Source organism: Bidens hawaiensis, unplaced genomic scaffold (assembly GCF_021521415.1).
Source record: "Bidens hawaiensis isolate Kalapana, Puna unplaced genomic scaffold, B.hawaiensis_p1.1 tig00013897_1, whole genome shotgun sequence".
Taxonomy (NCBI): Eukaryota; Viridiplantae; Streptophyta; class Magnoliopsida; order Asterales; family Asteraceae; genus Bidens; species Bidens hawaiensis.
The window spans coordinates 315,752-339,702 of NW_027492190.1; the positions used below are offsets into that span (position 1 = coordinate 315,752).

General features: G+C 34.5%; 3 protein-coding genes, 2 non-coding genes and 1 pseudogene across 6 annotated transcripts; 4 read left to right on the forward strand and 2 right to left on the reverse strand.

Annotated features, from left to right (window-relative positions):
- Positions 1 to 552, forward strand: LOC143545314 (PHD finger-like domain-containing protein 5A). The gene has a single exon (XM_077037231.1). It carries the CDS (start codon positions 34 to 36, stop codon positions 364 to 366), a length of 333 nt encoding a protein of 110 aa, XP_076893346.1. The 5' UTR covers positions 1 to 33; the 3' UTR covers positions 367 to 552.
- A 1,574-nt stretch (positions 553 to 2,126) lies between these two features.
- Positions 2,127 to 10,434, forward strand: LOC143545334 (translation factor GUF1 homolog, chloroplastic-like). Of its 2 annotated transcripts, XR_013137409.1 has the most exons (23): positions 2,127 to 2,445; positions 3,581 to 3,757; positions 4,222 to 4,308; positions 4,528 to 4,588; positions 5,105 to 5,166; positions 5,770 to 5,832; positions 5,964 to 6,008; positions 6,297 to 6,397; positions 6,540 to 6,636; positions 6,711 to 6,782; positions 6,928 to 7,082; positions 7,173 to 7,230; positions 7,329 to 7,409; positions 7,485 to 7,571; positions 7,665 to 7,736; positions 7,834 to 7,968; positions 8,062 to 8,135; positions 8,409 to 8,496; positions 8,731 to 8,808; positions 9,053 to 9,128; positions 9,842 to 9,882; positions 9,961 to 10,136; positions 10,248 to 10,434. XR_013137409.1 is itself a non-coding variant. In XM_077037244.1 (22 exons), exons 1-22 carry the CDS (start codon positions 2,170 to 2,172, stop codon positions 10,054 to 10,056), a joined length of 2,082 nt encoding a protein of 693 aa, XP_076893359.1. In that variant the 5' UTR covers positions 2,127 to 2,169; the 3' UTR covers positions 10,057 to 10,323. The 2 variants fall into 2 exon arrangements, 1 of the variants encoding a protein (XP_076893359.1); XM_077037244.1 differs by having other exon boundaries at positions 9,961 to 10,323.
- A 973-nt stretch (positions 10,435 to 11,407) lies between these two features.
- Positions 11,408 to 11,481, reverse strand: TRNAV-CAC (transfer RNA valine (anticodon CAC)). The gene has a single exon. It is a non-coding gene; the product is annotated as a tRNA-Val (tRNA).
- A 729-nt stretch (positions 11,482 to 12,210) lies between these two features.
- Positions 12,211 to 12,283, forward strand: TRNAV-CAC (transfer RNA valine (anticodon CAC)). Its single transcript has one exon. It is a non-coding gene; the product is annotated as a tRNA-Val (tRNA).
- Positions 12,284 to 15,050: 2,767 nt separating this feature from the next.
- Positions 15,051 to 19,488, forward strand: LOC143545335 (uncharacterized). Its single transcript, XM_077037246.1, has 4 exons — positions 15,051 to 15,150; positions 15,824 to 16,861; positions 17,514 to 18,375; positions 19,171 to 19,488. Exons 2-4 carry the CDS (start codon positions 15,893 to 15,895, stop codon positions 19,182 to 19,184), a joined length of 1,845 nt encoding a protein of 614 aa, XP_076893361.1. The 5' UTR covers positions 15,051 to 15,150; positions 15,824 to 15,892; the 3' UTR covers positions 19,185 to 19,488.
- Positions 19,489 to 19,647: 159 nt separating this feature from the next.
- LOC143545315 (alkane hydroxylase MAH1 pseudogene) lies at positions 19,648 to 21,396 on the reverse strand (annotated as a pseudogene).
- Positions 21,397 to 23,951: the final 2,555 nt, after the last annotated feature.

Sequence of the window (23,951 nt, forward strand, 5' to 3'; positions counted from 1 at the left end):
CCACCTCTTGTTGATTGCAGTGTAGTTGAAATCATGGCGAAACATCATCCTGATTTGATCATGTGCAGGAAGCAGCCAGGAATCGCCATTGGCCGGCTGTGTGAAAAATGTGATGGCAAATGTGTCATTTGCGACTCTTATGTGCGTCCGTGCACACTCGTGCGCGTGTGTGACGAGTGCAACTATGGCTCGTTTCAAGGTCGGTGTGTGATATGTGGAGGTGTTGGTATATCCGATGCGTATTACTGCAAAGAGTGCACACAGCAGGAGAAAGATCGGGACGGGTGTCCCAAGATTGTTAATCTTGGAAGTGCTAAAACCGACCTGTTTTATGAACGGAAAAAATACGGTTTCAAGAAACGATGATAAACAACTTCTTGTTTTAATGATTGTAACACCTAGCATGAGATGAAGTATCATCTCATTTATCGAAAATAATGATTGTATTAGAGTGCTTTTGGTTGTGTTTTGGATTCATGAGACAGATTGAGGTCATAAAACACTTTTGAGTTAGAATTTGTGGATTTGATGTTTTATTTTTGGTTTTTAAATTGTTTGTTATGCTATATTTTCTTGTTTGGGCATAAATTTTGTACCATTTATCCGGAACATTAAAAGAAATTATCTGGGATAATATTTGAAGTAAAGGGTTTTAGGTCATATGCTTTAGATTTAAGTTACTTGGGCAATATCTTTATACTAATAAATAAAAATAAGTTTGAAGACAATGTCATTCAACTCGGCCTCATGGACTCTCATTGCTCTATTACCTTTCCTCTATCTCGCAATTTTATTCTTGATTAATTGTTTTGTTCTTTAGGTTCATCTCAAATTACATGTTACGTCCTTTAACTTAAGTTACAAACTTATCATTTAATTGAAAAATTGTAAAACATTAGGTCACTTTCACTATCTGTTAAATTTTTATGTAAAAAGGGGTTGTGGAATGACCAAACTACCCTTCATAAAAAAAAGAAACAAATTATAAGCCTTACCATTGTCCTTACTATCTCTGAGTCTCTCTTCTTTTGGCTGCCTGTAGTGGGCGATGAATTTAGGCGAATTGGGGCTACAACACCGCCCCCTGGGCGATTTTGGGGGCGAAATGTGGGGAGGGGGGGCTACAATTTTTTGTTGGGCGATAATGTGTTTGTGTGAGTGTGTATATATATATATGTATATATATATATATATTAGCCTACAACACCGTTACACCCCAAAAACAAATTCATATCCTTTGCTGACTGGGCTCCGCGTGTCGCAATTCGCCCAATTTGTAGCTCATCCACTACACATAGCCTTAGGCATCAATACTGTCGTTGCCGCCATCTCCCTTCCAGCCACTCATCTCCCCCTGCTATTGTGTGCTTCTTCCTTTTTTTTTCAATTTTAGTTCGTGTAATTGGTGGATTGATGAGGATTTTGTCGGAGCAAAAAGGGGCATAAGAAATGAACGAGGCAACTCGGGGGGGGGGGGGGGGGTGTCTTCGATGGTGGTCACTATAAAGCAAGGTGCAAATAAGCCTGAGTTCAACTCGTTTTGACTTACGAGGGTTCGAGTTGGAGCGCATATCGATTCGAGCTCTTTATTTAAAGCTTGAGCTCGGCTTGTGAGTTGATTTTTCAAGCATGGGATCGACTTATGAGTAGTTTTTTTCAAGCTCGGGCTCGACTCGTTTATTTTTTATTAATAACTTTTTATACATTTTTTTTATTATTTTTATATATTTTGAGAAAAACCTTAAGCGAGCCTAGCTCGGCTCAAGCCCGTTTAGTGTCTTAGATGAGCCAAAGCCCGTTTAGTGTCTTAGATGAGCCAAAGCCCGACTTGAGCTCGGTTGTGAAGTGTTAACTAAATACATAAAAGTCCAAAATATGAAAAATTAAAAACACACAAGGCTTATTAACACTCGACTAATCTAAACGAGCTTCTAATACAAGACTCGAACTCAAAAAATCTCGGCTTATTTCGAGCTTTTTATCAACCCGAGCTCGTTTGCACCCCTTTTACAATTTTAATAAACTTATAATATTAAATCGAAATAATAATATTTGGATTGGTTCGGGTATAGTTACTAAAATGGTTGGATAACGGACAAGTGCAGAACTTGTGGTTTACAAACACAGCAAACGAGAGAGAGCCACCACCACACCACCGGTGTGAGAAGCATGGCAACGAACGTGAAACTATTCTTATCATCCTCGCAACCACCGCTGCACCGTTCCACCAGAACTACTACTGTCCTCCTCAGCCACCACCACCGCCTTCCAATTCCGGTGTCTAACATAACATTCTACACTCTAGAAGCTTCCAGAAACAACAGTTATTACAGTAGAAGTCACCGGAGGAGGTATCGCGTGTGCTGTAAAGCCGTTGAAGTTCAATCGAAAGACGCTTCGGACTTCGAAGCAACCGCTATTGCCGGCAGATATCGTCTGTTGAAGGTAGGTAGTATGCTTATTCCGATTGCCTCCTGTTCATTAATATATTAACTAATTGCTAGTACTAATTTTAGAGATTCAATTGTATTATATTATATTGTATGAAGAAACTAATGTCCATTGAATTTACACTCGTCTATTTGACTGTTACTTGTTTGAACTTCAGAATTGATATGGATTTGGATAAACAATAAGTAGCTACATGTTATGAATCTGTAAACTCCTTGCTTAAGTTCTTCGTAACAAAGTCCTTGTAGATTTTGAGATTAAAATGGATTAGGTTTGACATGAGAAGTTATCAAGTTAATATGTGTATTTCTAAGAGTGCAGTGTTATGTTGTTGATCAGTTAAGAGAGTGTTGTGGCATGTTTCTAGGTATAAAAGATAACATGGTTGAGACGAAGAAACTAATGTCCTTTGAACATATGCTCACCTGTTTCAGTCATATGCTCTAATGTTTGACCGTTAGATGTCTCATTACTTGTTTGAACTTTGAACTTTATAATTGATATGGATTTGGATGAACAATAAGTAGCTACATGTTATGAATCTGTAAACTCCTTGCTTAAGTTCTTCGTAACAAAGTCCTTGTAGATTTTGAGATTGTAATGCATTAGGTGTGACCGGAAAAGTTAATATGCATAATTTTAAAAGTACAGTGTTATATTGTTGATCAGTTAGAGAGTGTTGTGGTGTGTTTCTATGTTAAAAGGATAACACAATTGAGACAGATAGAAACCCATGGTGTTCAGTTTGTAGTATCTGTACTTAATATGTGAAGGTTTGAGGGGCGTTCAACTGTATCCCAAAGGTCGAAATATATGATTATCTAGTATGCTGCATAGTGAAACACACCTTTTCCTGAACAAGTTAACCAATATACGTGAAGACTTTGTTATCATAGATTCTTAGTTAAATAAAACTTTCAGGTCCCAAGTTTGATGCTTAGTATTCTCAGTTATGCCAAATGAACCATTTATTTGTTTATGTATGTATTTAGTTTGAGTCACGTTTTCACAAGTTTTCTTTCTTTGAAAAGGCATGAAGGAAATTCAAGCACTTCTAACTACCTATTTGGGTAGAAGTATTGCACTGTTTAATTTGCTATTTGAGCATGTACTTTTTGTTGAATTCCAGGTCCCTACAGAAAAAATTAGGAATTTCTCTATCATTGCACATATTGATCATGGGAAATCGACATTAGCAGATAAGTTGTTGCAAGTGACCGGTACTGTGCAATCACGTGAAATGAAGGAGCAGTTTTTGGATAACATGGATCTTGAAAGGGAAAGGGGAATCACCATCAAATTACAGGTGCATATTTTTAAGTCATACCCTTTTAGATGTTGTGCAGTCTACATGAAAATGAAGTTAAAAGGAACAATGTTTTGTAAGGTTCCATCTCAGTTTTCTGCTAGTGGACATACAACCTGGTTTGTTATTGTTGTGGGCAGGTTGATGCTCATTAGGTTATTGAAACTAGTTAAGGTTTTTCCCTGATGTACTCATGTACCTACATGTTATGTCATTTGAGATGAACATCTATTCTAATTCTAAGCAGATTGTCTGAATAAACAAAAATGAACTTACATAATCTACGACTGAAAGCCTGTGAGCATGACACCATATCCTATCTATACAAGTAAACATGGTAATAAATAATTCATGAGTGCATGGTGTAAAAGCAGAAGCAACATGATACTACTTAATTAACGTATTGCACTTTTTTTATTCGTGTATTTCCTACTAAATGATGTTTTTGCTAATTTTTCTTTCAGGCTGCTAGAATGCGTTTTGTGCATGAGGGTGAACCTTATTGTCTTAATCTTATTGACACTCCAGGGCATGTTGATTTTTCTTATGAGGTATGACTAGTTTTTTAATGTACTGTAATTTGATAAGTTTCATATTGCACTGTTGTATTAAACAGATTGCATGTTAGTATAAGGTTCAATTTGACTGGAATTCTGTTTGTCGACTTTCTGCTTTTTTTAAACTGCTAGCAGTTGTCATATTTTTAATTTTGCGTGGCACATGATTATTGGATAAGTCTTTTAATTGTATGCCCATTTTCGCAATTGAAGGTTTCGCGATCTCTTGCTGCATGCGAGGGGGCTCTCCTTGTTGTAGATGCCTCACAGGCATGTCTTTCACATATTTATAAAGCTGGAATTGTTATTGTTAATTGAGGTCTATCTCTCTTAGTCAAATAACCTACTAGCAAACATGTAGATGATGATCACATGTGAGAAGCCTAGTATAAGGACATTGTTTAGATAATCTTTTCACTAAACCAATATATAAAAGCTTCCATCTTCCTGATCCTTGCTGATCTGGAAAAGAAAACATGTTACCTAGAAATATTAAAAAAATTTACTAACATGATATCATGCTATTCATGAAGAAACATATATCTTAGAAAATTAATATAACCAGATATGAGCTGTTTCTGATATCAGTATATGCTACTAGAAGACTTGCCACATTATCCACTATCATCGTTATCATTCTCAAAACAAGTTGTGTTTTATTACATATTCTTAAGTTTAGTTCTTTTTCCACCTTTTGAATCTTGATAAAGGATTGGAAGCTATTAGTCAAATGATTTTATCTTGGTGGCAAATTGAATTTATTGTGAGCTTAACCTTGTATTGCAGGGAGTTGAAGCTCAGACATTAGCTAATGTTTATTTGGCCTTGGAAAATAACCTTGAAGTGATTCCTGTAAGTTGATCAAAATGTATTTATTGTTTGTCAATTTGTCATTATAAAAAAGTTTTGTTACAGTCATTGACCTTCTGGTCCAGTGGAATAGGGGTGATGGTTAAGACTTGGGATCGTATGGTCTCAAGTTCGAAACCTGACTCAAGGGGGTTTTCCACAATGGTGTGTTCCCTCCTTGATGATGGTTCTGAGTGAGTCAAGCATGGAGCGTCAAAATCAGTATGGGCAGTTGACATCCCGTCTTAGGAAAGCTTACTGGGGGTAGTTCCAAACGCTATTAAAAAATGTTTCATTAAGGCATCCTGAAAGTTGGTCTTTTGGATGTAGCTAGCTGTTATCAATGCAATATACCATGATTTATACACCACTACATTTACTTTGTGTGACTTCATATTCAACATTAACAACACATGGTACAACACTAATGTTGGCATGCTTGGTGGAACAGTGGGGGTGCCAAGTAAATTTAATGGTGTACTAACCTCATGGGAGAACAAAAGAAGACAATATAAAATCAAATGGGGCCTAAAATTATATATGGGTGTTTTAACAGCCTTTTACTGATAGGTATCATATTATCTGACACTTCTTTTATTGCCACAGGTGTTGAATAAAATAGATCTTCCAGGTGCAGAACCAAGTCGTGTTGTTCAAGAGATTGAAGAGGTTAGTTTGCAGGAGGCAATTTTAGAGTATATCTTACGTTGTAACCCACCTTCCTTTAGTTGTTACTGTTGAACCGTTCATTGGAGCTTCTTCTGCCCCTTATTTTCTAATTCAATATATTACTTTAATAGGTTATCGGTTTGGATTGCAGTAATGCTATTTACTGCTCAGCAAAGGTTAGTATATATATCCTGTGTAATCCTTGACATCTTTTAAAAATGAATATAATCAATAGTAAAACAAGTTAAGTATGTTCTACAATATGCTCTTTTTTATATCCAGAAGAAAACAAAGTTGTGTAAGTTTTTTTCCAAAGAAGTCCTCTTGATGACCCTACAGGTCATCCATTTAAAGTCAAAAACTAAGTGATCATATGCATTTTACAAAACTAAGTGATCTTCGCTTTGTGAAATATTCTAAGATGTTAATAGGTGACATGTATGCTGTCTGTTTGTTTGTTACAGGAGGGAATCGGTATAAATGAAATACTGACTGCAATTGTTCAAAGGATTCCTCCACCACCTGATTCTGCTGGAAGACCTTTGAGAGCTCTTATATTTGATAGGTATCAAAGTATCAAACCCTTCAGCACATATATACAGGAATCTAGAGATTTATTTCTTCTTTCAATGCATATTTCCTTTTTCTTTTAAGATATGATATTTTTCTACTATCATAGTAACCGGTGATATCTATGAATTTTGCAGTTACTATGATGCGTACAGGGGTGTTATTGTATATTTTCGTGTTATTGATGGAACTGTAAAGAAAGGTGACAGAATTCTTTTTATGGCTAGTGGGAAGGTAAACCCACATTCTTTAGTTTGCCAATTCTGTAAAGTTGTTACTTGTTTTATATTTACTATCCTATGATGCAGGATTATTTTGCTGATGAAATTGGGGTTCTATCTCCTAATCAACAGCAGGTTGATGAACTATATGCTGGTGAGGTAAGTATACATTTTACTAATATATTCATTTTATTTTGTATATATCCATTGTGCAAATAAGTATGAGTCATCTAAATGCTTTGGGTATTCTTTTAATAGCTGTCTTATGTTATGATTATCTATATTCATGAACTTATTGTTTCAGGTGGGATACATGTCAGCTTCAATAAGGTCAGTAGCCGATGCTAGAGTGGGTGACACGATAACTCACTATGGTAGAAAAGCAGAGCAATCTCTACCTGGATATAAAGAGGCAACTCCAATGGTGTTTTGTGGCTTGTTTCCTGTAGATGCTGACCAGTACAATCTTTTATTTTTTACATTCTCATATTGTCTTTATTAAATTTTTTTTATCTTCATTGTGATACTAATTGGCATCTTTGGTTACAGATTTCCTGATTTACGTGATGCACTTGAGAAACTGCAGCTTAATGATGCTGCATTGAAGGTTAAGCTTCTTGACTTTTGTTGTTTTGGTTGCAATGCTGTTTATATTTTTTACTCATTCTTGAAAGTGTTTGGTTCTTCGTAATCAATGTTTTTCAGTTTGAGCCAGAGACATCAAGTGCTATGGGCTTTGGCTTTAGATGTGGGTTTTTGGGTCTTCTTCATATGGAAATTGTTCAGGTATGTGATGTCATTCATCCTTGATCTTGATTGTTTCATTATGATATCATGGATATGATAGTTTTAATTGCACAGGAAAGACTTGAACGAGAATACAATCTAACTCTAATAACTACTGCACCAAGTGTCGTATACAGAGTGCACTGTGACAATGGTGAAATTGTAAGTTCCAATATTATTTTCTTTTTTCTCCTTTATGATGATAATATGTTTTAACAAAATTTATATGAACTCTCTTTTCTCTCACTTGTTTAGGTTGAATGTTCAAATCCATCAGCACTTCCTGAACAAGGTAAGAGGAAGTCAATTGAAGAGCCGATGGTGAAGGTTTGTGACATCTTTTGATTTTCCCTCTTATGTTATTGTAATATAATGCACAAATTAGGGTCTTTTTAAATCTTGATGGTTTGTATCCATTTTGCAGATTGAAATGCTAACACCAAAAGACCATATTGGTTCACTTATGGAACTTTCTCAAGATAGACGAGGAGAGTTTAAAGGAATGAAGTTTATTACAGAGAATAGAGCTTCACTCACCTATGAGATGCCACTAGCTGAGGTTATTTCATGACATAAATTTAAACACCTTTGTCCATGAGATTAGATATTATGAGTTCTTGTTCAAAAAATCAAGTGTGATGTCCTTTTACAGATGGTAGGAGATTTCTTTGATCAGCTAAAATCAAGGAGCAAGGGATATGCTAGTATGGAGTATTCTTTTATCGGGTAAACTTAATTAATCTATTTATGTTTTTAATTGTATGCACTTATCTATAAGGCAATGTCTTTCAATGACTTAGATTTTTATTACCAATGCAGTGTTAATCTACTTTTTAACGCACACAGCTTTTAGAAACTTGATACATATCCATCATGTGACAAAAAGTTACATTTAGAAAATTATTTGGAAACGAGAAGATGCTATAAGCTTTTAGAATCGCATGCTGTGAATTTGTTGGTGAACTTGGATAATATACATCTATCTTATTGTGACTGCAGATACAAGGAAAGTGATTTGATAAAGCTAGATGTGTTGATAAACGGTGATGGTGTGGAGCCGTTAGCTACGATCGTACACAAAGATAAGGTATTTTTAGTTCCTTCAAAATGGATCCGGAATATGAAATTGGTTAATTTCTTTTGTTTATCATGATTTAAAATATAAAATTCTTGATAATCGCTTAGAAAAATCATGTATATAGGAGGGTAAGTGCCACGTTACAATCTGTAGATTGTTCTTATAATGAAATGGTCAAGGATAATTGTTATATAAATCTGCACCTTGGTTATTAAAAGTTATATTATTTTTCTGTATTTGTAGGCATATTCTGTAGGTAGGGCTTTGACTCAGAAGCTAAAGGAACTTATACCTAGGCAAATGTTCAAAGTGCCCATCCAAGTAAGCTTTATTATGTCTATTTTCATAATTAAACAGTTATCTAGGAGGGTTGACTATTTTGTTGACATTGTCTTGTTTGTTATATGTTTATTCATTATTTGCTATTTTTATGTAATTTACCGCTGGCTTTCAGCATCTTTTGTCTCTAGTCCTATCAATGTTGTCTATCATATCTCGACCATGACCTACGTATAAATTCCTTTATGAACGTAAGTAACGTTTTTGTGCGTTGTGTACTTGTTAGGCATGCATAGGCACAAAGGTGATTGCTAGTGAAAGTTTGTCGGCAATTAGGAAAGACGTCCTTGCCAAATGCTATGGTACGCGTGTCTTCTAGCCAATAATCGTTGTTGAACGTTCACTAAGCCTGGAAAACTGGGCGGGTTCGGGGACGGGTCAGAACGGGTTTGGGTAAATACGGGTTCTGAATAAAAATGAGTTCAGGTCAAAACAATTTATGTTTGCTCAAATCGACCCATTCTTTGAAGTATGGGTGTAAATGAGCCGAGCTGCTTCTGAGCGCTCGCTAAAAGCTGGAATCGAGACAAGCTTAAACAAGCTTGTTAGGCTCTCAAGCCTAAAAGAGTCTAATATATATCTAGTTTTTATATAAAACAATAACTCTACATTTATCATTATTATATATAAATTTATGATAAAAATTACAAAAATAAGTAAATAATATATGTAAAATTATAATTAAATATAGATATAAATTTAATTATAAAGATATATAAATTAATTAAAAATAATAATAAACGAGTCGAGCCCGAGATTGAAAATTACTTACGAGCCAATTTTGAGCTCTAGTAAATTTAATAAGCTGAGCTCAAGCCAGAAAGCTCAGGTTCAGCTTCGCTCGTTTACACCCTACTTTGAAGAATGGGTGCCACTTGTAGCTTCTTCTATTCTACTAACTTTGTAGACTTGTTTTTCTTCATCTCGTTCCCCGTATATCCTCCCGATAACAAACTTCTATCTTTATAGATTAATTTGTTTCTCTCAGTATAATGTTTTCTTAATATCTCTGTAGGTGGTGATATTTCGAGGAAGAAAAAATTGCTAAAGAAACAAGTAATTTTTTATTTTTTATTTTTGGCTTTCTGGGAAGGCCATGTTTGATTGTTCGGATCTGTTGGTTATTGCTGTTAGGCTGCTGGAAAGAAGAGAATGAAGGCAATTGGAAAAGTCGACGTGCCTCAAGAAGCATTCATGGCAGTTTTGAAACTCGAAAAAGAGGTGTTATAGTCGGTCATATACACGAACGTGGCAGCATGCTGCAACAATGTACATTGTATCTAAATCACATGTACGATATATCTACCAAGGTAGACACCAAAAAATGTCAAATGTACAATCATTTGTCCTTGAGCAGGGATTTAGTGATTAGAAAATATCCGTATCAAGTCGATTTTTATGGGTTTTTTTTTTGTATTTAGGCATTCACGAGCCTGAGTTTTGTGGCACGCGTCGGGTTTAAGCTAACATCCAATGTGGATAGGTGTTAAAAGTAGCTTTTGTTGCCATCCGATTATCCGTTCATGTTGTGTTTTAATTTTTGGTTCATATTAGTATATTACAACATTAAACAAAGGGACAGTGAAGACTTGAGGCCCTTCCTGGACCGTGTTATAATCTAGGGTTGCTACAAATACCGTGAGCGATGAAATTACTAAATCTTAGAGACTTAACACAAGTGATTGAATCTGTCATAGTCTAATAAAACGATTGATTTTTATTTATTATTTAACAAAAACCTGACGTAATCATTAACCCTCATTACAAATTCGAAAAAAAAAAATCTCTCTTAACTAAGAACACAATAGATCCATCAAACTCTTATCATAATAATTCAGCTGATTATACAAAATTAAACTAGAACATACGGATTGGAATGAACACGGGAGAGATTTCTAATCAAGATTAAGATTAACAATAAACAAAACCAGATGACGACGCCAAGTTGTTCGAGAGTAAAACATTCGACGAGCTCGAATCACATCTTACAGGCCCACAACGAGCTACTCCTAAACCACAAGCGCGACTCTTGCTTCCAAGCCTAGCTTCAACTTTAATCCAACTAATGTTAGCCCAGATTTATCTCGGCCACATTCACCATACATATATAAAGTTAAAAACAATTATAGTAGAACTAACTTGATTATTGAAATTTAAACGTTTAAATACCAACAACTCTTAAATATTTTTTCAATTTAATTTGTTGTTGAATTGAAATGACCGTATATTTCAATAGAATCCGAACAACTCGGTCGGAAAAGATTGTGACTCGACACAAAGTGTTAGATTTTGACACCAGTATTTAATCAATTAAGAAAGCATGTTTGTTTAAATTATGCTAAATCATGCTCATGTATAAACTTGGAAATTAAGTTACATTGTTAAATAATTAAAATAAATTAAAAGTGTTTTTAATATCAAAATAAAGGTAATAATTTTGTCTTTGAATAAAGTGGTTTTAAAGAACTTAAACATGTGAAATTTATAGTTATTGAGGGGGGAAAAGGTCAAAAAGGGAATTGTTTAGTGGCTAATTTGATCCTGGTATCTAAATAACATTTGTAAAAATGTAGAAAAAAAGTGTCTGAGCCCGGGTTCGAACCGGGGACCTCTAGTGTGTGAGACTAGCGTGATAACCGACTACACCACCCAGACAATTAGCTATTAACCATGTTAAATCTTATTAATACTATGACTAGTTTGTTATTTAAAATGTTTTATGAAATGTAATTGTAAGAAAAATGATGATTGCAGTGAGAATTTTACAATCGGAGTAGTGAGAACTGAGTACTAGTATCTCAGTTATTGCACCATGGGTAAAATGACAACATGGAGAAGATAGAAATAAAGCTATATAATTATAAACTTTTAAAGCTTTACATAAAAATATGATTTTTATCTCTAAAAAAGTAATCTATGTGTATTATATAAAAATAAATATTTGGTAACATTTTTATTAAATCATTTATAATGATCATTAACTGATGTAATTTCCTTAAAACCCGAAACTTTCACATTCATTTGTTAAGATAGACATCTAAAAGCTCCCGAGCTTGTAATCGCATGTCTGGATTATTAAGAAAAAGTGTCATGCACGTAGAAGAAAAAATAAACAGAGTTAATTGCTTATCAAGTAGATAAACATAAAAAGAATAACAATGAATAATTAAACAAACAATACGATAGAACTAGTACGAAACATGATATGACTAAATAGATCGTATCTGCCTAGCATAATTTACCAAATTTTACACTAGGTTTTTCTCTTAAAGTTACACCAAACACGTGTTATCAGTTGTATAACGATGTCCAAATTCCAAATTCAAAAACAATGTAACAATGAGATCTGCAACTTGGTTCAGATAATTAGATTTTTCATCAGTTGTCTGGGTGGTGTAGTCTGTTATCACGCTAGTCTCACACACTAGAGGTCCCGGTTCGAATCCGGGCTCACACTTTTTATTCCTTGCTTATCTTATTGATGGTTAAAGTAGCCATCTTTCTTTTGTTACGTGCTTTATTTAATTATGCATAATTAAATATTATTAGTTGTTTTATCATTTATTTAGAATTAGTGTGTCAAGTAATAGGTAGTTACTCCATTATTTTAGTGGAACATGGGTTAACAAGTAGTGGGTAGTTTGAGTATTATTTCTATTTAATAGTCATGTATGTACTTTGGGATGATTATGAATGAAAATTATGAAAGTCTAATATTCTCTCTAGATTGCTACTCTGGCTTCTCTCTAATTATCTTTGAGATTGATCCGCTCAACGGGTTACCTATCCCATTCTCGACTCTACCTAACCGTGGGTACTTAACATCTTTACTTTATTTTTATTTTCAAAAACTCTAAAATTTGACCTTTTATTGGCTCCAACTGATACCCAAAAGGGGCGCGACACATCATCTATTTAAACCGCATGATTAGTTATTAGTTATTACCATATAAAAACCACTTTTTAAAATCTTTCTAAAATCAAGTTAATTAGTTATCGTAATTTAACTTTGCCTCAAAATATATATTTGAGCACATGTTAACAGATTGTAAACAAAGCATGGTTCCAAACATGATTAAACATTCGACTTTCCAAAACAATCGAATAATTTAACACTTCATTCAACCGTCATATACCATGAAACACTGCCACCACTAGTTGTATATCACCATTAGCATCTCAACCACCAACACCCATGAGCATACACTATCACCACATGCCATTAGAAAAAACCATAATAAACCAATACTTAAACAAACAAAAATCTTAAAACGAATATAACATTAACAAAATTGGAAACCAAATTGTTTGAACTTTGAACCGATACCAAAATATACATAAATTTGAAAACACACAAACTTAGACCAACCGTATTGTTCTCATTTCTTATTTCTTACAATTATTCGTGTAAATTCAATTGGTTCTGAACTGTACACCAATACTTCATAAGCCATAACCAAACGAGTTTTTAATAAAAATTTTTGGTTTTTTAATAAAGGTAAATAAACATAATAAATTATATTATAATATACAGCTATATATTAGTTTTTTTTTTTTGTATTAAAAATGAGTATTGACTTACAGTCTTACACTATCCTTGTCAAGGATTAATTCCAAAAATAGTGGGCTGCAATAGAATGATAGAGAGAATGATGATGTGATAGTGGTGATGATGGAATGAGAAAAAAAAACAACGAATTGTCTATATTTTATTTTCACATCCATCGGCCATAATTCCATATAGATGTCCCAATGATAAAGAAGTGGTCCACATTCTATTTTGTTATTTTTTAAAAAGTATTTTAAGTCTTTAATAATATTGCTCGGTAGTGTTATAATAATAAATTTATTAAAAAAAATAACTTTAAACAATTTATTAGTTTTTGCAAATAAAAAGTATTTACAAAATTCATTTTGTATACAAGCTGAACCTCGAGTTAGTTCGTTATCAAGCGTATAGCTTAGAGGGTGATCGTTGACCACAAACTTGCAAGAGTAAGCTATTTGTTCACATTCAAGCCTTCGTTCTCCACGTTCGAGCTAGTCAAATCAGTACTTATTGTTATAACGTTCGTGTCCCTCAAAGTCACTTAACTCGCTTTCAAGAATCAAAATCCTGCATCCAGTTAATAGACTGAAATGAAAACTTTCAAAGATGGTATAGAGGGTTTAAAAGTCATCGGTGCTGGAACTACTACAATTGCTTTAGCTCGAGGCTAGAGCTGCAGTCGGAATTGAAAAGATATTTAGTTCGTTGATCCATTCAATAGCACGGAGTCCGAAGTTAAGGTCTAAGCCCAACCGACCGGCCTCCCGATTCATTTTAAGTTTAAAATTTAAAGCCTCAATTTTAATTCAAGTAAGATTCAATAAAACTGATTCAAGTAAGCTTATTAGTAGTACTCGAGTTAGGGGTGTTCTTCGGGTTTCGGGTTTTTCGAGCCGGGTTCTTCGGGTTTCGGGTTTTTCGAGCCGGGTTCTTCGGGTTCAAAGTTTTAAATCTTGACCCGAAACCCAACCCAAATCTCTCACGGGTTTTTGGGGTTCAGGTTGGGTTAATCGGGTTTCTAGTATTCAGAAAAAAAACACACACACACAGAACCAAATTTTTTTAAATAACTACAATGATAAAATTAAAACAACATATTATTCTTTGCTTATAAAATAATCAAATAATAAACTAATCTAACTTGATAAAATAATTCAAAAGAGGAGTAAAACTAACTCAAATCATAATCGTATTCAATCGGGCGTGATTTGGTTGTTCGATTACGATTTGTTATTAGTAATAAACGGAAACCATAAATTAAATAAGAAATCGATCCATTAGAGTTCGAATGACTACAGTCAATTACAAATAATGATAACTGTAGTGACTAAGACATAACCTATTATACATAGAAATATATTTAATTTCAAAACTAACAGTTTATTCAGGTTGACCCAAATCTTATAAATCAAACCCAAGAATCAACCCAAATTACTTCGATTCGGGTTTGAGTATGAGTTTTTTCGGGTTGAGTTTCGAGTTTCGGATAAAAATGGCAGCCCTAACTCGAGTCTATTTAAATAAATTGAATTAGCCAAAAAAATAAAAAAGATATAAAAATAAACAAAAAATAATATGAAAAATACATACATACATACATACATACATACATACATATATTATTAATTTAGATCCCAGGTGCACCCTCGTGTCTGTCAAATAAATCATTACATTACATCCGCACTCACTCAAATCAGTCTCACCGTGATCGGCGACCACCGACCTCCAATTCTGCCGCCGTGTCAACCGGCGGAACTACTATTACTCTGCTGCTGGTATCCTCCTCTTCGATTTCCTTATTAATTAATATCATTTCGTTAACACTCACTACCTGCTTCTTTTACTTTAATTATGCCCTAATTTGCTTACACACACACAATTTACGAAAACTTTAGGTTATATATATATAATTCATAGCAGGTTAGCTTTAGATAAGAATGTATATTCTGGTTCTAGATAATTATAAACTTTATATTCCTTTTTAACTTATTGTTTAGATCTGAACCTATACTATACATATGTGTCTTGTTATGCTGGATTGGAGGCTGTTCTTATTTGCAAGCCATAGATGGTTTGTGCTTAGTGTTTTTCTTTGCTATAAATATAATAATTGGAACATTTTCAGTATGTATATTAGTAGTTGATTTCAATGTGTTCTGATTAGACGGCTGTAGCTCGTCCAATTTGATGATGATTAATTTTTTATACAAAGATTCATTTTTGTTTTGTCGTTGGCGATGCTGAAGAAGATGTGTTCTGGATGTAACTTTATGATTTCATATTGTAAATTATAGTTATGAATTATGACTTATTAGTTTGTTATTATAAGGTTTCATTAAGGTTTACCACTCGTATATATATTAAAGGTTCCTTCCATTTCAAAAACACATTATGCAGATATATTAAGTTATCGTGGACATGTAATCAGTGTTTTCTGACCTAATGCAGTGTACATTTGATTGTTTATGAAAAACTGGTTTCATGATTATAAAATTCTGAGCAATTAAATCTCTGAGCATGGACAAATTGATCCCTGACTGCCCATACCCTGGATGCTTTTTTTGTGTCATGAAAGAAACGAATCCTAACAAGCGAAGAGCTAGCGTCATGAAGTTTTTCAGAGAGTTACCTTCGCAAGATGATGATGGCCAGGTTCTCCCAATAAGTGGTCTTTGGAATACAGTGATGGCTCATCCTAATGATCCAGAGTTCATTGAGTTAGGTATATTTGAATGCATGACATCACTCATTTGGAAGGGTTTAAAGAACCGTCGTTGGTTATCTCATGATCAAAATATCTACATACCTTATTATGCCGCACATATTATCGGATCTTATACTATGAACGTGGAAGATTTTGCTGAAACTGCAGTCAATGCTGGGGTGGTCCCACCTTTGGTTGAACTTTTAAGGGGTCGGTTGACTTGGGTTGAACAGAGAGTTGCTGTACGGGCTTTAGGACATTTAGCTACATATGCAAGCACTTTCTCTGCTGTAGCAAGTCACGGGGAGATTCTTGAACTTTGTATTCAGTTAGCAATGAGTTCGTTAGAGATCGTGTACTCTCATTTTTATCAATACGCTGATAGAAGACTTGGTTACCATTGTGATCTTCTGACACGTGGCATGGGTGGCGTAGAGATGGAATCAAGAAAAGCTGAGGAATGGGCTAGTCAGTTACAATGTTGGTCTCTTCAACTTATAAACTGTTTTGCATTCAAACCCGAGTTTCTTTCTACAGTATGCAAACCAGAGTTTCTTGTAAAACTTCCTGGATTGTGGGGTGGGTTTGTTAATGAAAATTCACCTGCGGGCATTGGTTTGTTGAGAACGATATGTCATCATAAGTTTGGAAGAGGAGCTATTAGCAGCTGCCCTGGTGTAATCGATGCGTTATGTAATATTGCCAGGTCATCAGATGACTGGCAATATATGGCGATTGATTGTCTTCTATGGTTGCTTCAAGACCCTAATACCTGTCATAAGGTAATATTTATACACTGTAGAATGTTCTTTAAAACTAATTGCACATCATGCAAAACATTTTATGAGTCTGGTTTACCACTTGCTTTATAAAGGTGCACTGATAATGAAATGTGATGATAACAACTGAGAGGGAATGATAGGATCATGAAAAATTTTAGAATAAAAGACTTGGAAAACACTCAATATATTTTGGAAAGTTATGTTTCTTTGTAGTAATATGCAAAACTTTAGAATAAAAGACTTGGAAAACACTCAATCTAATTCCGCCCTCGGATTCAGAGCTAGAAAAGAGCCGAGTTCTCATAAGTTAAATGAGCCGAGCTCGAGCCTAGACAAGCTTGGGCTCGGCTCAGCTCTTTTAACCCCTGCTACACAGTACCCCAGTCCCCACTACTCAGTCTGTTCTCAAAATGATGATTATCTTTTTTTAAATAGTTATGTCTTATTGCTTTAGATCAACTATCTGTCAATCATGTAACTGTGAAGATTATTCTATCAGCATCACATCAGAAGAAAGTGAAGTATCTCATATTGAGACTAACATTATATTTGCACCATCAATAGCTCATAGTCTAAATTTGCTTTTTATATATCCTTAGGATGAACAGCGCTTAAGCTTTATATTCTTATGCAAAGTGTAATATTCTGTTAGGTTATAGAAAAAGCAGCACCTGCAGTTCTAGACCTAGCAGAGATCTCATCTCTCGGGGACCATAAAAAGCTTGGAGATTCCATTCTCAGCGTTCTTCAAGAATGCATCCAGTCACACGCAACGGGTCGCAATTCTATCAGCAACCGAATAAAAGAAGATGTCGAAGAAATATTACATTCACGAGCTCGGTTCAAATGGGAAAAAACTCTACCCAAAGAAGATCTTCATATCAAGCAAGCTGCAGCATTGGTAGTAAAACTAGAAGGTAATTCCCTATTTTCATCAGGAGATATATCAGGAGCTGCATCAAAATACTCAGAAGCACTCGCCTTATGTCCAGTCAGATCCAAAAAAGAACGCGTTGTGTTGTACAGTAATCGCGCTCAATGTTATTTGTTATTACAACAGCCGTTAGGTGCTATAAGTGATGCTACACGTGCACTTTGTCTTCATAATCCGGTTAACCGACATGCTAAAAGCTTATGGAGACGAGCACAGGCGTATGACATGCTTGGTTTGTGTAAGGAGAGTTTGTTGGACGCGATTTTGTTTATAAACGAGTGCTCTCAGTCAACGGATCCTGATTCGAGTTCTAGACAGAATAAAGTGCCGGATTATGCTGAACGGTTGGTTAAGAAACAGATGCGCGCTGCTTGGTTGTTCAGGGAAGCTGCGGTTAAACATGGGGGGATCGATTGTGAGGTGGATGGTGGTGATGGTTATGGGCACGGGAGTGATGATTCGGAATGGGAAACCGCTAGTGAAAGTGATAATGATGGTGGAAAAGAGATTAGTAATAATGATGGTGAATGGGAAAATGATGATGGGATTATAGATAAGAAAGATAAACATTCTACAAGAGGTATGGTCTTTTGGAGTTTAATCTGTGCATAGCATAATTATTATTTAATTATATATAATTATATGACTATATAATATAGCATATACCATTTAGTTATTTTTATCTTAATTATATGATATCATCGTACCTATACAAGTAATAAGCTCGTTAAGGTGTACGAGTAGTTGTAAATGAGACGAGCCCGAGCTTGACTAGGCTCGAGCTCGGATCGTTTAACTTACTAAAGCTGGAGCTTGGTTCATATATTATATATTAATTGTTTTATTAACTAGTTTATATGCATATACTTTTATAATTGTTATATATATAATTTTAGTTTTTATAGATAACATAATATATTATTATTTTTATCATATCTTTATACAAAATAATAATTAATATATAAATATATGTGAAATATGTTAACTAAAAATTATATAAACAGTAGGCTCATTTAGGCTCCAGAGCTGCTCGATAAGTGAAGCTCTGGCTCAAGTTTCTTTATTAAACAAGCTTATTTTTAGGCTCGTTTAAGCACAGCTTGATTCGAGCTTTTAGCAAGCCGATTTGGAGGTCACAAGCAGCTTGGCTTGTTTACACTCCTACGTGCGAGCCTAATCAAGATAGTTATATGAAGTTGAAGCTGGAGTTTGTTTATTAAATGAGCTCCGATTTAGGCTTGAACTCATTTTAGCTTGACTCGATTAAAGCTTTCGAGTAACTTATGAGTCGCTTGGCTTGTTCACCCTGATTATGTGTGCACATGTGGATGAGTAGTTACGTTGACATTTTGTTTGAAATACTGATTTATTGCAGAAATGAAACGTTGATAAGATTTGCAAAGACGAAATGGGTCAAAATCGAGCTGTAAAAAGAACGAGTGTCGTGTTATCTTATTTGACGATAGTGCTAGTCTTTCAGGTTCCTGCATAGGCAGATCCATTACCTGCTCATATTATAGTGTGTCAGTGTGTGTATTTTTTTTTCTTATTTGTTTCTCTTTTTGCTTGAAATGTGATTGCAGGATTAGAAGGATTGTATATTATTCTTATAATTTATTCCTGTAATTTTGGTGTGTATTTTTATTTCGAGTGCAAATATGTATAAACCCTCATGGGATTTTGGAGTAATAGTAGTTTTGGGTTTGAATCAAATACAAATGTTTTATCGTGAGAAACGTACTTATTATTACACTAGAGTAATTATGTAAAATTTAGAGCAATTATTATTACACTGTAACTTTTGAACTAGAGTAATTATTATTATACTATTATATTTTTATAACATAATTACTCAAACATCACTTCTTTTTGATACTCTCACTTTCAATCCATTCTTCATATGGAGCACTACAGAAGCGCCTGGTAAGACCGGGTGCCCTTCGACGAGCTCCACATGGTAACGGTGTATGATTGTAGCAGCCACTATCTTCATCTGAGTGAAACTCATGTTCTTACCCAAACATGCTCTTGGACCAGCATTAAACGCGGGGATCTTATAAGACGGTTGGTGTTTGATCCCGCCTCCTGTTTCAAGCCACCTCTCGGGTTTAAATTCCAAGCAATCCTTTCCCCATATCGATTCCATCCTTCCCATGCTATAAAAACTTAGAATGATTGTGTCATTAGGATCTACTTTGTGGCCACTTGGAAGCATATCAGGTTGGACTGGAGATTTATGCTGAAACGGAACCGGAGGGTAAAGCCTTAAGGCTTCACATAATCCACCATGAAGATAAACCAGTTTATCCATATCTGATGCTTCAACACCACCCACATTTTTATCTAGTTGTCGAAAAAGCTCTTCTTGGATCTTATCCTCTGCCATCGGGTTTTTAGCAAGAAGATAAAAGAACCAAGAGAGAGTGCTGCTAGAGGTATCTCTTCCTGCAACTATAATACTCAACACAGTGTCTCTCAGAAACCTATTGGGATCATTATATGTGCCACCTTGGTCTTTTAACTCCATAACTAAAGCTGCTAAAAAATTAAAACTTTCTTTATCTTGTTCATAGACGTTCATGCTACTTAACTCGTTTTGTTTTTTTGCTAATTTTTCATATATAAACTGATCCATTATTTTTGTTGCATCACTTAACTTTTTCTCATTTCCCAATCTAAGAAATCGTTGCAATTTCCATAACTTTGGTGGCATGATATGCCTCCAAAAGATGGCTTCTTCTGCACCCGATAAAACCTTTTCACGTGGAATGGAAGGAAGATCAAGAGACATGCTCTGTGGGTCGTAATCAGTAGCCAATGCACATATAATATCAAACCCAAACCTTTGAAATATATCCTGCAAATCCGTCTCCACCCCATGTCGCGAAACATTGTCTAGTACCGGTATTAACCCTTTTTCAACCTTGCTCCAGACAATCTTATTGTGGAGGCTATGAAAGCTAGGGTGGTTCAGGAGAAATAATAATGTTCTCCGGTGGAACTCCCATAAGTCTCCATCGCTATTCGACATTCCATCTCCGAGGATATCAAAGATCTGTTGAAACTTTTTACCTTTCGGGTAGTTATGCAAATTTTTGCTCATAATGTAATGGATGTCAGCAGGACTTGAGGTGAAAGCATGTCCATTTTGGCTAACATAGGCCCTTTTAAAAGGAATGTACCACCGGTGCATGCAAGAACATCACTGGCATATTCGTGGAGTCTGCGAATATTTGCAAAGACCGCCGGTATTCCACCAAGAACCGGCCAGTTTGTAGGGATGATAGAGTACTTATGGCGTTGAGTTATATTTATATATAATAAAACAAAGACAATTACAAAGAAAACTACAAATGGAAGGATTAGGCCAGCTTCAAGGAAAGCCATAATATGTAAAAGGCGAATAGCAGTGGTGATGAATAAAACTATAAAAGATACTGCCAACATGATCCTTTAAATAACCGTTGGGCTACCCGTTATGGTTCTTTCTACTCATTTTTCATCATTCATCACATCAGTTTTTACCCCATCGTTCAATCTCACTTCTCAACCCATGTTATACCCTTATTCTCCGTCATTCCATTTATTTATAATAAAAAAGGAAAAAATAGTAGTAAGTAAAAAATGACTGGTTATAAGGGTGGTAAATGACCCGTGTGACCATGATATCAATTGCATTATGTCACTAGTGAGATGATGACCAGGGGTGCGGTGTTTCAATGAGCTCATGTACCCATACCCCATAGCTCCGATCACTCGGTAGGCACAAATTTTTTTTAAAGGAGGACAGGGTGGTTGACGGACAATATGTGCTTTAAAGGAGGGAAAGGTGGTCGATGGACCTTGGCCAGATCACCCGGTAGGCCCGAATTTTTTTGTTAAATTTATATATGACTTTGTCGTTTCATCTTCCAAGTTCCTTAAATGAAACAAAATTTAAACCGTAAACACCTAATCAATTCCAACTTACACATAAACCCTAAATCCGTAATCAATTACGATTTCCGGTTTACATTATCCAAATATCCAATAAAATCAGTCATTCAAATATTCAATTGCCCATAAACAATTCCACATTAATAATAATTTATATAAACAATTACTATTTCAGATAAAAGTAGAAGAATCCTTACATTAAACAAGTATAAGTCAAATCGTGGAAGAAAGACTAAGGGAGCATCTACCGTCAGCTACCCGGCTGTAGCGTGGAGATTCAGTGACTAGATGAACAATGGTTTTTATTTTGTTTAGGCTTTAATTTGGTTGAACTTTAATTGGTTTAGGTTTCAATTTGGTTGGGTTTTAAACAAGTAGAGGTAACGTTATATTCTTTTAGTGTAACGAAATACAAAAACCGACCAAAAAAATAAATTTGCTCAACCGACGAAAAGCTAACGGGTAGCCTCCGCTACCCTTAATTACTAACGAGGTTTGCCCATGTCTATCATAGTAGCCCGCCCTCATAAATGTTACCTATTTTCATTCTTTTTTTGTGAGAGTGTGGACCTTGTTTAAAATCCATTTACGCTGCTCCAGCTGACTTCTTTTTATTCAATATACTACATATTGTATTTGAGTAAATATCTTTAATAACTAATATATTTGAGAAAATAACAAAAATACTAACAATAAATACACAAAATACTTTAATTTGGTTGGATTTTAAACTCTGGTTGAATTTTAATTGGTTTTAGCTTTCAATTTGGTTAGGTTTTAAACAAATAGAGGTAATGTTATATTTTTCCAGGGTAACGAAATACAAAAACCGACCAGAAAAGTAAATTTGCTCTACCGACGAAAAGCTAAGGGGGTAGCCTCCGCTAGCCCTAATTACTTACGAGGTTTGCCCATGTCTATCATAGTAGTCCGCCATCATAAATGTTACCTATTTTCATTCTTTTTTGTGAGAGTGTGGACCTTGTTTACAAATCCATTCACGCTGCTCCGGCTGACTTCTTTTTATTCAATATACTATATTGTATTTGAGTAAATATCTATATCTATACTCTAATAAAAGGCTATAAGTTTTGCCACTTGTCACTCCTACATTAAACTTAACCTTTTATAACAAATTTATAATAGTAAAATAATAGTTACCATTATTAAAACTTATGCTTCAAAATTTGTTAATTTAATATTTAATTCCTATTTTTTTTTTCATGCATTTGATATTTATAATTATCTTTTACTTTATTATTGTTTTAAAGACTATATTGTAAAACGACTATATTAATAGTGTTTAACGGGTTTATTGTTTCTTGTATACTAATTATTTACTAAATATTGTATTTTTAAGAACTACCAATGTAGTACACGGGTCTCAAACTAGTCTTTAATAACTAATATATTTGAGAAAATAACATAAATACTAACAATAAATACACAAAGTTTACTTTTAAGTTTCACTCGTCTTTCTCAAGTTCAATAAAAATATTTTATTTTAGCTCTTTGTCTTTTGAAACGTAAAATATAAATATGAACAAATTAGATGTAGTAATAAATAATAAGTGACTATAAACTATTTAAAAGAGTATGAAATATTAATATAATTCATGTATAATTTAAACCACTTCATACACATTTACTCGCATTGTTTTTAAAATCTTTAAAACAGTTATAGATGGGATTCTTACGTGAAATACTTGACGGTGAACCAAACGCATCGGAAATGTTTTATTGCGTGCCATTTTTTTAATAGTAGTTATACATATTTTGTAAACAAGTGTATGTCTTGTTCATGTGTTTCCAAAAGTTAAACAATCCGATCAATTAATCTTTCAACCCCAATAATGTTCAAGCACGGGTTCAACGCATGGGCACAAGTAAGACCATCACCAATAAGGATCCTAAAAACCATCCAAAAACATGCCTAATCAGCTGTCACATCAGAAAAACATTCATTCTTCAATTTTTAAATAAAACCCAACCCATGACCCATCAATTTTCCCTTTTCCTGCAAATTTGATATTCTCGTGCAAGAATGTGACCTCCAAAAATCTCCAAAGGATCTGTCACTCCAATGGTGTTGTGGCTCGAAATGATGTAAAATCTCACAGGAATCCCTTATTAGAGATGGTCTAATAACAACCAACATTTCTTTGAATTATTTACTAAATTTATTTTATAATCGGAACGGTTACCTTCTCGTAAATTTTG

Coding starts and splice junctions, on each gene's coding strand:
- LOC143545335 (XM_077037246.1), top strand. CDS start 15,893: ATGGACAAATTGATCCCTGACTGCCCATACCCTGGATGCTTTTTTTGT. Junction 16,862..17,513: donor ACCCTAATACCTGTCATAAG/GTAATATTTATA, acceptor ATATTCTGTTAG/GTTATAGAAAAAGCAGCACC.
- LOC143545314 (XM_077037231.1), top strand. CDS start 34: ATGGCGAAACATCATCCTGATTTGATCATGTGCAGGAAGCAGCCAGGA.
- LOC143545334 (XM_077037244.1), top strand. CDS start 2,170: ATGGCAACGAACGTGAAACTATTCTTATCATCCTCGCAACCACCGCTG. Junction 7,231..7,328: donor TTAATGATGCTGCATTGAAG/GTTAAGCTTCTT, acceptor AATGTTTTTCAG/TTTGAGCCAGAGACATCAAG. Junction 9,883..9,960: donor AAAAATTGCTAAAGAAACAA/GTAATTTTTTAT, acceptor TATTGCTGTTAG/GCTGCTGGAAAGAAGAGAAT.